Here is a 13,857-nt window from a genome sequence, read left to right on the forward strand (position 1 = left end):
ACTGACAGCTGGGAAACTTTATCGTTTTCTCCACGGAGGAGGGGCCAGGAGGCGGGACGAGGAGACAAGCACAAGTGGAGGAGGCAAGGTCGCATATTGGGATGCACCCCATGTGTCCATGTACCCTGGCCGGCACGACCACTCAATAATCAGTGTCTTAATGTGGCTAAGCATGAAAAGTGTAAAGGTTCCTCCAGACGTGTGTTTTGTGTGCTGTACTGAAAATACACACACACACACACACACACACACACACACACACACACACACACACACACACACACTCTCTTTCTCTCCTTCTGGACGCACCCCCTTCTCTCCCTCTCTCTCTCTCCTTCTGGATGTGCTCTCCACTTCCTTCCATTTCATTTCTTGTCTTTTTTGGGTCAGTGTGCTCTTGTGTGTTCTGCTGAAGATTCGATCTCTCCCTTCCTCCACCCCAATGTCTGTCTGTCTGTCTGTCTGTCTGTCTGTCTGTCTGTCTCTCTCTCTCTCTCTCTCTCTCTCTCTCTCTCTCTCTCTCTCTCCCCTTCTCTCTCTCTCTCTTCTCTCTCTCTCTCTCTCTCTCTCTCTCTCTCTCTCTCTCTCTCTCACACACACACACACACACACACACACACACACACACACACACACACACACACACACAAAACACACACACACACACACACACACATTCTTATTTGCCTTTTCGTCCCGTTTTGGTAGTTAGTATTCCTCCGGTCATTTTGTGGGTCTGGGGTCATTGCATCAGCGTCATCAAATAGGGGATCATCTGTGTGCCGCATCGTCACGTCCACATGAGTGGAGATGGAGATGGAGATGAGGGCCTTTTGTGGTGGGAGTTGCCTCTTCCGTGGCTTACAGGTTCTGATGTAACAGTCTGCCTGTTATTGCCTCCCTCTCCCCTGTCCTGTGTGCCACAGTTAGATAGCCTGATTATCATCTGCTTTCAAATCTTTTTGAGACTTGGTCTGACCAAGAGCATAACAATGAATGTTTCCCAAATGGCATGGTTGACCTCTCCTCCCTTGGTTTGCTAATGGTTGTATGCTTTCCAACAAAGTGGGAGGAGTTCCCGATTTTTTTCGGGAGCTCAGAAACAATATTTGTATTGCTCTTGGCCTGACTAGAAGCAATGCTGAAGGTGTTGCGTCACTAGGAGGGCACGGCCTGGCTTACAGGTTTCTGATGTAACAGTCTGTTTCATGTTATGCCTGTTGTTGCAGCCTCTCTCCTGTGCTGTGCAGTGTGCCATAGTTAGCCATCATTACCTTGATGCATAACGGATAGCGGACCGTATTCAGCTTTGTGGAATTAAACACCCTGTCAACTACATACAACCATCGCCCTGCATCACCAGGGGATGCTGACAAGAGGTGGCAAATGGGTCAATTGTCCCGGGCCCAGGGAGAAGGGGGGCCCAGAACTGGGTCCTCATTACAGTGTATGTATTGGGCTGGGGGGGCCTATCAGATGCCTTTGTCCTGGGCCCAGCCAAAGCTGTCAGCGGCCCTGTGTATCACCACAGGAACCTGTGAAATGCTCTGCTGCTCTTTCAAGTCTCGTGCCATGTTGTACCTCTTCACGCATCCGCCAGCCAGTAGGCTACAGTACATGAATATTCTTTTTCGTGGAGCCAATTAAATTATGACACTCCCGCGGTGAGGTAATTTACCGTGAGTGGTCTCCTGCAAGTGAGTCCTGTGGCATTAGTTGGTCGATTTTAATGTTGCATTGTGATTTTTTTTCTCACTCATTCCAATGAGCGAAGCTCACTGGTGAGCAAATCCACTTGGCCATCTCTGGCTGTATTCATTCCTCTATATATACAATACATAAATGGGTAATCAATATTTCAGTAGCAGTCAGGTGGTGTTATCACTGCCAAAGCCACTATTGTATGAATTAAATTGTTAATATTATTGCTGGATTGTAAAGAAATGTTCATTTTATGTACAGTAAATTGTGCAATTAATTAATGTACCAACTCAAGTCAATAGTGACATTAGACATTAGTTGCTGTCATACTGCCAGCCTGACTTCTGCTCCTAAAAATGTCAATGGCCTGGCTGCATAGGCCTCTATTGCCTCTTTTCCACTGCAGGTCTTCTGGTAGGCCTACAGCTCGACAAAATATGACTCGGCCACCACTTTTTGCTTTTCGAATAGTCACAACACAGCTCAATCGCAAAGCAAAAAGTGGCGGCCAAGTCGCGCTGTGTCGAACTGTAGGCCTACCACAGTGTAAAAGAAGCATATGTGGTTTTCCCTCTCTACGTACAATGCATACAGTAAACACAGATGATACATTTGTGGTGGGGAGCAGGTTAAGGGCAGAGTCTTACCGGATTTGCCCTTTCTCTTCTCTTATTCTTAAAGTGCGTATTGAAAGTTGATTTTATGCTTGAATTCACACGTAATATTGGTTGGGGAGTATTTTTATGAGGTCTGTGAAAAAATCATGATCATTCACCATCCCCATCACCAGAAAAATAGATCAAAATACCGATTTGGGTTCTTTTACTTTCCCGCCAAGTGACGTAGCTAGAGGTTGCAGTAAACCCTTGTTACCAAGGAGATTACTGGACCTACTCTGCTCTGGTGGCTCGCAGAGGGCCGTGCTCCTGGCGGAAGGTCAGGTACGCCACTTGGAGGGAAAAGGGGTTGATGCAAGTCGCCTCGAACCCGGGGTGTTGCGTGAGGCAAGCTACGTTGGTCGAGGGAACTAGCTGCTGCACCAGCGACCAGTACGCCTCTAGCTCCCTACAACACATACTCTCCTCCGCCGACGGCATAGCCTCACAGTGTCCACAAGAACACCTACAACAAAACGGTTGACAAATGTACGTGGTGCTGCGAAATACTGCGAGTGCTTACTGAAAACAAACAGTTTGGTATTTTGCTGTTGATGATTACCACACTGTTTCGTAATTCTTAAATGTTGATGGTTGGTTGCAGCATTGCGCGCAACAGATTATCAATCGTACGACACTATTTTCATTTGTCGTCTGCAAGGTGCGCAGAAATTAGCAAAGATGTTGCAATGTCGGCCGTCACGAACATAAATTATTACACACTTAGCATTTAGTGACACAAATTGTTGACCTCAAAAGACAAGAGTATACTTATGTACTCAAAATCAATACAAAACGTACTCATAAATAAATACCATTTATTTAGATACGAAGGTAAGCGTCACTGATGTATGTAGGCTATATGTACAAATAGCATTAGCGACAATGCTATCACTCACCAGCTAGTTTGGCCAATTCGCCATTGATTTCCTAAAGCCCACAGCTCTACCTCCCTTCTCTGGCCATCGTTCCTGCCCCTAGAGGTATCCCTCTCCCTGCTACCCTGTCCCCTCTCTCTCCTCCTAGGTTCAAAATTGTATGGCTGTGGGCCATCAAACATACTGGCAACATTTTCCTCCTCCATGTTGAATGTTGTGATTTTTGAGGCGCACCACTGACGTATTGTGACGACTCAGTCGCCCTCGTCCTACGTCACGGGCGGCCACGCCCCGGTTTGGGCTTTGATGCTGGTTGTTACACTTGCAGTGAAAAAAAAGTTTTTATTATGATGTTGAATGTCGCATTTCTTTTCCCGATATAGATATAACACCACCCACGAACACAATGACCTATATTAGTGTTTAACCTGCACTAGACACTTTAAATGCCTCAGGCATACTTTTCCAGTTTCCACTAACTCAGTTGAGTCAACCAATTATTATACAGTCGTGCTCGCTGTTATTTTTTTCAGCACACCACATGGGCACTGCCCTGCACAGCACAGCGAGTCAGCATGGTCTAAGAACAAGTTCTACCTCACACAAAGAATATGCAAAGAGAATAGAGGCAAGGAAGAGTTTGGATTTGGTTTGCAAAGCAGACTCCCATCCTCGAAATAAACTAATGTCTAGATCCATTTTATTTGCTCAGTTCAGTGCAAATGTTGAACAGGTGGGATGGAATATATGATGTTGAGTTTAATTTTACTGAGTGTAGAATTGACTGACGGCTGCTGATCCCCAATACCTCTTGTTCATACATTGAGAAGAGGCTGACCGTTGCAGATGCAGAGGGGTTCAGCAAAGCTGAACAATTCTAAGACAGTGGTGGTGACAGAGTAGCCAAAATTGTGTTACAAAAATAGGAACAGTCATCCAAAGACAACCCTTCTACTCATTCATATGAAAGCAAGGAAATATTGTGTATTGCTAGGCCTATTTTTATAGAAATCATCCTTAATTGTCTATAATTTATATTCATTATAGGCCCTATGATTAAGAGGTGGTGATATATTCATATTATGATCTTTGTTTGTGTTACATGCACTGATGGGTTTGCATTTGTGCAGTGCACCCCTTGTGTGTTGTGTCGAAGTTGTCTTCCATCACTAGCGCATATTAATTTGAAGTGTGCCTTCTGCTAGTTAATTTGGCGGCTAACGACTCCGATGTGGCCCCACTTTAATTATGTGTGATGGCTCTACAGTACCTGTCCACAGTGGTCATGCTATCATCAGGCGATTTCTAGAGGAACCAATCCAAAGACTGCCATACTGTATTGCCTCACCCTGATGAACTCCTGAAGGGCTTAAACACATTGGCTTTATTTTCTCTCTCTATCCCTCGCGCACTCTCTCTCTCTTTCTCTCTCTCTCTCTCTCTCTCTCTCTCTCTCTCTCTCTCTCTCTTTCTCTCTCTCTGTATGAATAGACAAGCTATATTAAAAGCTTTTAATATTCAACTCCCTTCACAGCACTGCTGAAGTCCATCTGTATTTTCTTACTGCAGGAAAGGGACATCCAGACTGAAAGCCTAGGCCTACAGCTCGACATAGCGAGAGTCGGCCCCCTCTTTTTCTTTTTTCGAATAGGCACGACTCAGCTCAATCGAGAAGCAAAAAGTGGCAGCCGAGTCACACTGTGTCGAGCTGTAGGCCTACCAGAAAACTGGCAGTGGAAAGAGGCATATGATGCTTTCTCTTCATATTCCGTCACGCCTGAGTAGCATTCTAAGATTTTCTAAGGAGAGTAAATTTAAAATAGATGAAAGTATCTTTTCAAATATCACGATCATGCAACTTGGCACTCCTGTGCACATTGACTAATTTTGCTTTCCCGGCTCACTGTGGGAGACTATTTGTTTGTGCTGCAGCAGCTTACAACCCCTTGTCTGCTTTAAAACAAACAAAAACAAAATCTTTTTTAAGCACTCTGACGGAGTGTGTTAAGTAGTGCTAGACGTAGTAATCCCATCAAATGAGAGACCTGTCAGCCAACAAGACACATGTTTTTCAATGTTCTCCCCTGCTAATCCTGCCTGAAAATGGGAGACAACGCTGTCAATTGAAGACTCCAAATTACAACACACAACTCCATCTCTGCCTGCTAGACTGGAGGATGCATCATGTATTGGCAGACGTCTTAACTTAAAGAGTTGTTTGAAAGTCCAGCAGATGTAATGCCTCCGCTGATGTTGCTGTGGTGTAGCCTGGGAACTCTCATCCTGCCTTTAGTTCAACACAATCGTTCTGAAAGACTGTATGGAAGCTATGATCAGAAACAGACCAGATCATGGCCCTACCGTGGCTGATATGGTAGGGCACACGTTTACCACTCGGCCGACCCGGGTTCGATTCCCGGTCCGGGTCCTTTGCCGGTCCTCCCCCATCTCTCTCTCTCCCAGCTCGCTTCCTGTCTCTCCTTCACTGTCCTGTCTCACAAAAACCAATAAAGGCTGAAAAGCGCCAAAAAAATACTTAAAAAAAAAAGAAGAAACGGACCAGATCATGGTCCCTGTCTCTGTCCAATCAGAGAGCAGGACGGGTGTGTCATAATGGCCAAGTATTCCGACCTTTACAGTGTCTCTGTCCAATCAGATAGCAGGGCAGGGTGTCATAATGGTGAAGTATTCCGCTCCCTACAGAATTTACAGTAGGCAGGTCACCAGACCTAATCTCACTTGTGATTAGGTCTGGTGGTAACCAGGCAAGCTGTGGTGCACTTCGTCAACACAACGTACCATGGGGTTCGAATACGGCCTGGGCTCGTTTTCCAACCCTGCCCCATTTCCAAAGTGAAGTAAAGGCCACCTGGGAAACTCCAACTCCCATTGTCATTTTGACCCAGTACTCCACAGAACACAGCAAAATTGAATTTATGCGGCCCTCAACCGTGCAAGGAGGCAGCCCAAGGGAGCAGTGGGTGGGATGGTACCATGCTCAGGGTACTTCAGTCATGGATGAGAATGGGAGAGAGTAGAGTACAGAGTAGAGTAGAGTAGAGTAGAGTAGAGTAGAGTAGAGTAGAGTAGAGAGCACTGGTTAATTACTCCCCCCCACCAACCTGAAGTGAAGGCCACCTGGGAAACCCCAACTCCCATTTTCATTGTGACACAGCACTCCACAGCACACAATGAAATTAGATTTATGCCCCAACCGTGCAAAGGGGCAGCCCAAGGGCGGCCCAAAGGAGCAGTGGGTGGGACCATGCTCTGGGTACTTCAGTCGAACCGTAAACCTTTGGGCTACAAGTCCGATGCCTTTACCACTTACCCATGACTGCCTATAAGTGGGACATCCCCCAATACACACACACTTATTTCCTGTCACCACTGTCACTGTCCTGTATAATATGTGATGACTCTTGTCAGGAGCTGAGTCATGTGTACGTCAGGTTTTGATGATCTTTTAAAGGAATTCAAAAATACAATATAGGCTTGATTGCCTTTACTTTTGACAGGACAGTGGAGGAGAGAAAGACGGGGAAGGATTGGCAAATGAACTGGGCTGGAATGGAACCTGGGTCGCCGGCGTAGTAACCCAGTGCCCTACCGTTAGGCCACGGCAGGGCCTTTGTAAAGGAAGTGTTTAAAAAAGCACAATCTATTGTTATAGTCCTAAAAGTAATTCATGCACCACAATGACTGACACCAATACTCTGTTTGAGCAGTGAAGCCATTATGTAAAAAAAAGCTCAGCGATCATGCTCACCTAGAAATGGAGCCCCATCATTTAAAAAAAAAATGCAGACAATTGGAGTCTCGGACTCTTCAGTCTGTGTGCTCTTCAGTCTTTGTGCTGTCCTTACAGTGGCAGTTCACTGATAAGCAAATGCGTCTGGGGCTGGGGAAGGGGGGAGAGGAGAGGAGAGGAGAGGAGAGGAGAGGAGAGGAGAGGAGAGGAGAGGAGAGGAGAGGAGAGAAGAGGGGCCTCGGTGGCATGCGAGGCTAAGTGTCAATGACGCAGAGGTGTGAGCCGTCTATGATGGATGCCTTTGCTGTCTCCCTCCAGGCTATTCAGCTGCACCCAACAGAACATGCCTAACAGTCACTTCTCGTGTGTCCAAAAGAAAAAAAAAGAAAGAAAGAAAAAAAGAAGAAAGACAGAGATGAGCAAGAGAGAGAGGGATATTGTGAGAGAGAGAGAGCGACAGAGAAGTGAGATGGTTGTAACTGATTTGAATAGAGTTCACTGTGTTGGGATATTTTTACGTGCATGCCGCACAAATGGACATGAGTCACTGCACACTACAGACTAGGATTACACATCCTCTATAGGCCATGACCGCCTTGTCTACATTTGATCTGCCTTTCAAACACTGAAAGAAAGAAGAAAAAACGAATGTCCCTCATGCTCTCTTGCCTATCACTTTTGCTCCTTTATCCCCCCCCCATACACACACTCACACACACATACACACACACACACACACACACACACACACACACACACACACACACACACACACACACACACACACACACACACACACACACACACACACACTCCCGCCCTACTCCCTGTGCTTTGCTTAAAACTGCGATCGGTAACGAGTGGAGTAAATGCTTGTTGATCAGTTGGCCTTTGCCAGCATGCATGAGAGGGCAATTGCAGGCTTGGCTGAGTTCTGCTGGAGCCCAAGTCTCTTTCCTCTTTCCTCTCTAGTCTGCTCTGCGCCACACATTGGGCTGGAAATAGGAGCAGGGATTTGGTATCTCCCAGCGCTGCTTGTCAGCTAAAGTGAGATGTGGCCAGTCTTTTTTTTTTGGTCGTCATGTTGTTCCTGTATACGTGTGAATTTCTTCCTGTGCGTTAGTGCACGCACGTCAGTGTGTGTAAGTGTGTATATTATGCGCTCATGGTTGCGTGCACGAAAATATTTTTGAAAGCGTCTATTTGTGTGTGTGTGTGTGTGTGTGTGTGTGTGTGTGTGTGTGTGTGTGTGTGTGTGTGTGTGTGTGTGTGTGTGTGTGTGTGTGTGTGTGTGTGTGTGTGTGTACCAGCGTTTTATGTCCCCCCTTTCATCTTACCTCATCTTACTTTATTTACCGAAGTCCCTTTTCAGCTTGAAAAGCAGTGAATAAGGGATCTTTGATAAGTGTCATCTCTCAACACAAGCTTCTGTCCAGAGCTGTCATGGTGTGATCTCGGCCCGCCAGCTGTCAGATGATGAACGCGACCTATCAATGTTTGATTTCAGAAGGGAAATCAATCTGAACGAGCCCAAGCTGTAACCATTTCCCTGCCGGCCGCCTCCACACTCTCTCCTGTTCCCAGGAATTAATAAGACATGGTGGAGCCCATAGGGCTTTTTTCAACCAAACAAAAATATATTTTTTTAAAACGCATTGTGCTTCACCTTAGTGTCTTATTCAGTGTGTGAACCCACTCCCTCATTGAACCAAACAAACCTTACCTTCCAGCAGTTAGACTTATGACTGATGAATACATACATACAAACAAACAAATTCATATTGTGTTTGTTTGGATATATCCCCTGTTCCCAGGAATTAACGGACATGGTGGAGCCCAGTGGTGTAGTCTACATAGAACGCAGGTATACACAGTATACCCGTCTTAACATTTCAGGGATTTCAGTATACCCACCTAAATGGATTGATCCGTTATTTATAATAGCACGGTATACCCACCTCAAAAAATGCTCAAATATACAGTATACCCACCTCAAAAAATGCTCAAATATACAGTATACCCACCACAAAAAAGTAGACTACACCACTGGTGGAGCCATAAGGCTTTTTTCAACTAAACAAAAATAAAATGCAGAAAACAGTCTTTTTTCTATAACCTTCCTGCAGTTAGACTAATAAGACTGATGAATACAAACAAACAAATTGACATTTCATATCGCGTTTGTTTGGATGTAGCCCATCCCCCTCATAGTCCAGTGTCCCATTACAATATTACAAGGACATTATTAAGCGCAATCATGCCATGTCACTTACATTAACATTAAAGTCAGCAGTGAAGGATGTTTGACTTGAATGTCACATTTTAGCTCTGAAGGTTTGATATCAAGCGGCTCAAATTAAATGAAGGCCACAGAAGCAGAAGAGAGTGGGTGTGGTGAGTCACTGTCGCTTTCAGTAGTAGAAAGCGTACCCATAATTATTCCTCATTAAACATTGTCAGTGTGAGCTCTGTTTGCAAGCATTTAGGTCAGTGGTTCTCATCACAAGCCTCACAACGCCCCCTTGACCTCATCATGAGCCTGACATCGCCCCCCTTAGTATTAAAAAATGACATGAACTAATGCTCCCCAATGGCAACTAAGCACCACCCCCTCTCAGTTGTAACCTTCCCAACGCCCCCCTAGAGCTCCCCAACATCCCCTGGGGGGCTGTACCGCCCCCATTGAGAAACACTAATTTAGGTGTTTTTTTTGCAGATCTGTGTGCTTTCCCTAAAACCTTAAATGTGTTGTTTATTTAAATGTCTTTCTTATTCTCATCCAATATTTCTGTTTCTTTTCTTTTTGCAGACACACTCCAGAGAAAATGCTGGCCTGCATCGTTCTGCTATGCTCCGGTTTTGCCATCGCAAGCTTTCAAGAAGTCGGGACCTCTGTAACCATGACGGGGGGATCCTGCGACTCGCTGTGTTTCTGCGAGGAACGAGACGGCTTTTTGTACATGAATTGCGAGAAGCGGAACATCAGCAGCATATCGCAAATCAAAATGCCATCATCATCCACCCTGCCTTTCCATTTGAACCTGTACAAGAACGACCTGGTGGAATTGCTGGCGGAGGACCTGGAGAGCTTCAAGAACGCTGTCACTTTGCATCTGGGCGGTAACAGCATCCAGGAGCTGGAGCCAGGGGTCTTCTCTGCTCTCGGCTCTCTCAAGAAGCTCCACATCAACAGTAATTTCCTGGTCATGCTGAAAGAAGACACCTTTCAGGGCCTGCAGAATTTGGAGTACCTGCAGGCAGACACAAACTTCATCCGAATCGTGGAGCCAGGGGCCTTCAGCAAACTCGTCCGCCTCAAAGTTCTGATCCTGAACGACAACGCCATCGAGTTCCTCCCCACCAACATTTTCCGCTTCGTGCCCCTCACCCACCTGGATCTCCGCGGCAACCAGCTGCAGACGTTGCCCTACGTGGGCTTCCTTGAGCACATAGGGCGCATCATGGAGCTTCTGCTCGAGGACAACAGCTGGGTGTGCGACTGCGAGATCCTCTACTTGAAAATATGGATTGAGAACATGCGGTCGCAGTCGTCCATCAGCGAGGTGGTGTGCAGCGACCCTCTCCATCTCCGCGGCAACATTTTGACAAAGATCAAACGTGACGTGCTGTGCCCGTCCCACGCAGACATCAACCTCGAAGAGCCGTCCAAGTCGCTTGACATGGTTGTGACACCGTCGTCTAAAGTTGCCCAAATACCCGAGGCCAAAGATGACGCAAAGATTCCAACACCAGCTCAAGTTCCCGAGAGCGAGTCTTGCAACCCACAGTGCTCCTGTCACAATCATCCCATCTCTGGCTTTCTGATCCACTGTCAAGACAGAGGAATTCAAAGGATATCTGATCTCGGGATACTTCAACAAAGCCCTACCAAACTTGTTCTGACTGGAAACATGATACAGAGACTCTTGAAGTACGACTTTGTAACATACGATAGCCTGGAGTTGTTAAACTTGGCAAACAACCAGATTGACTATGTGGAGAATGAGACGTTTCTCAGCCTGAGTAACTTAAGGAAATTGTATCTGAATGGCAACAGAATAGAGAAGCTGTCTCCAAACATGTTTGTGGGCCTTCACAACCTCGAGTACCTTTATTTGGAATACAATTTAATCAAAGACATTCAACCGGGCACGTTCAACCCGTTGCCAAATATGAAACTCCTGTCAATCAACAACAACATGTTAAGCACACTTCCGGCGCAGATATTCCGCAACGTGGCCCTGACTAAACTAAACCTCCGGAAAAACCTTTTCATGCACCTGCCCGTGAGCAACGTCCTCGACCAGCTCGAGTCCCTCGAGCAGATATACCTGGAGGACAACCCGTGGGACTGCACCTGCGACCTAGTCAGCCTCAAGCAGTGGGTGGAGAAGCTGGACAAGGACACGGTCATGGGCACCATCCTGTGCCACACGCCCAAAAAGGTGGACAAAGCGGAGCTGAGGACCTTGCGGACGGAGGTCCTCTGCCCCGGCCTGGTCACCTACTACTCTCTGCTGCCCACGGACATCGACGGCATCCCAGCGACCACAGTCCCGCTCGGCCAGGGCCAGGACCAGGGCTTCCTGAACTCGCTAATGGGCACCGTGCCGCTCTCCGTGCTGATCCTGAGCCTTCTCGTCCTATTCCTGACAGTCATATTCTGTGCCGCCGGCGTGGCCGTGTTCGTGCTGCACCGCCGCCGCCGGCGGAACAAGAAGAAGCAGGCCGAGGAGCAGCCGCGGGAGAGCAGCCCCATCCATCTGCACTACAGCATGTACGGCCAGAAGACCACCCACCACCACGTGGCACAGCGACACAGCACGGGGATGTACGACGAGACCACGCACCAGAGCCCCGTCATCCAGGTGTGCCGCAACCCCACCTACTGCGCCCAGCACAAGGACATGGAGTCGGAGCACGAGTACGACCCGGACGACCCGGCCAAGCAGCACCACATGTGTCACAGCATCCTGGACAAAGACAGCCACATGCCCCCCGCCATTGCCGTGGGGCATCCCGGCATGAAGTTCAGAGCTGTGACGACAGCAGGGGACTACCCTGGGGACTTTGTGACACTGGGGGACACGGGCACACTGTATAAGAACATGCTGGAGAGGGACCGGGAGCTTCAGCAGCTTAGCATCACGGAGTACCTCAGGAAGAACATATCGCAGCTGCAGCCAGGGGTTGGGGTGGGGGTGGGGGTGGACTTGCAGGTCCCCCCTGGCCACCACCACAAAGAGCTAAAGCTCATGGAGACTCTCATGTATACGCGGCCTACTAGAAAGGTCATGGTGGAGCAGACTAAGAACGAGTACTTTGAGCTCAAGGCCAACCTCCACGCAGAGCCAGACTACTTGGAGGTGCTGGAGCATCAGGCAGCTTTTAAGTGAGCTTTTAATAACTACAAAGAAATAAGAGAAAGAATATATCAGTGAATTCAGGTAAATTGGGCCACTTTTTTGCATATAAGTGAATGGCCAAAAGTGGCCCAACTTACCTGAATTCAGCTACTATGTAAAAGACTTTATTTGAATTTCTTCTTTTCACGTGTTTAACACTTACAAGTGCCTTTTCTAAATTATTCTGTGGGTGAGCTGTATGAGCTGTACTACCTGAAAGATCTTGACTTTTTTTCCCACTGTTTGTTTTTTGGCTTGGCAATACCTGCCTCCCAACCCCTTGGCGTTGGCAGGCCCAGTATTGAATTTATTGCTGTTCTCCTCCAGAGAGTCCATCGGTCCCGAGGGGACGCTGAGTCCTACTACCTGTCTTTGGTAGCTAAGCAAATAGACACTTGGTGTCATCATATTAAGGGTTTTTTTTGGCAACAATGTCCATTTTGTCCATGCAGTCTTGCCTGTTCCGGTACTCCATGACATGTTCTATAACTTTTGCCATAATGTGCCCTGTGCCATGGTTCATTGAAAGCCAGCCTTTATGCTGATGTGAAATCTCAACGGTTACTTTTGAACTCCATTTTTGCTTTATTCATGTATTCATGAGTATGTTTATTTGTTTTCACCTTATAGGTTATTTTTGTTTCGCTTTTATTCTTAGTGGTTGGTCTGTGAAATCTATTTATTTTTCAATAACAGCTCTGTCTCTGAGAGAGGAAAAAGCACTTATTTTATAATGAGATTCAGATTTTTTTTCTAACAGCTATCTGTAATTATAATAAGTACACTACAACTGAGAAATGTCATTTTAAAGACGGTGCATGACAATCAAATGTGCTATGAAAAAAAAATGTCAGTCCTCCTCCATTTGAAATAGACCTTTGGGGGATGGTGGTTGGTTTGTATGATAATGCCTATTATGATGATTGATTTTACATAATACAAATGCTATATTACAGATCTCCCACAGCATGGATCTGGTTTGGGATCTATTTTCACATCATTGTTTTTGGTTGAAAAGAAAAGGAAAAACAAAATAAGTATATTCAGCCTTGAAAATGTTGTACTGTACATGTTAAGAGCACCATAGCTTTATTTTATACAAGTGTAGATTGAAAAAAGAAAAACTATTTATTCTGTACATACTTGTACATATGATCACATTTATATGTCTGTGTGCCTTTAACGTGGTACAATTCCTGAGAAACTGTAAATAAAATTTACTATATTGAGTGTGATAAATCTGTTTCCTCTTCATCGGCTGAATACAATGGCTGCAGTATGGCGATAATAATAAATAGTAGATATATGACATGATTACAGTAATCCCGTTTCACACACACAGGACTTTTTCATTCTCCAGAGAGCTTGACTGGGGAGCTGACATGACATAAAGCCTACACGTCATAGTCTTTACAATCACCAGATGGATATAATGTATTTTTTGCCTCATTTTCTCATGCCACTGT

General features: G+C 46.2%; 1 protein-coding gene across 1 annotated transcript in view; it reads left to right on the top strand.

Moving 5' to 3' along the window:
* Positions 1-13,606, top strand: part of slitrk6 (SLIT and NTRK-like family, member 6) — a 19,586-nt gene extending 5,980 nt beyond the window's left edge. The window contains exon 2 of the mRNA XM_063212747.1: positions 9,796-13,606. Coding sequence (XP_063068817.1) covers positions 9,796-12,382 — 2,587 coding nt within the window. The 3' untranslated portion in view covers positions 12,383-13,606. The remainder of the gene's footprint in view (positions 1-9,795) is intronic.
* The last annotated feature ends 251 nt before the right edge of the window (positions 13,607-13,857 follow it).

This window comes from Engraulis encrasicolus, chromosome 12 (genome assembly GCF_034702125.1).
Source record: "Engraulis encrasicolus isolate BLACKSEA-1 chromosome 12, IST_EnEncr_1.0, whole genome shotgun sequence".
NCBI classification, from domain to species: domain Eukaryota; kingdom Metazoa; phylum Chordata; class Actinopteri; order Clupeiformes; family Engraulidae; genus Engraulis; species Engraulis encrasicolus.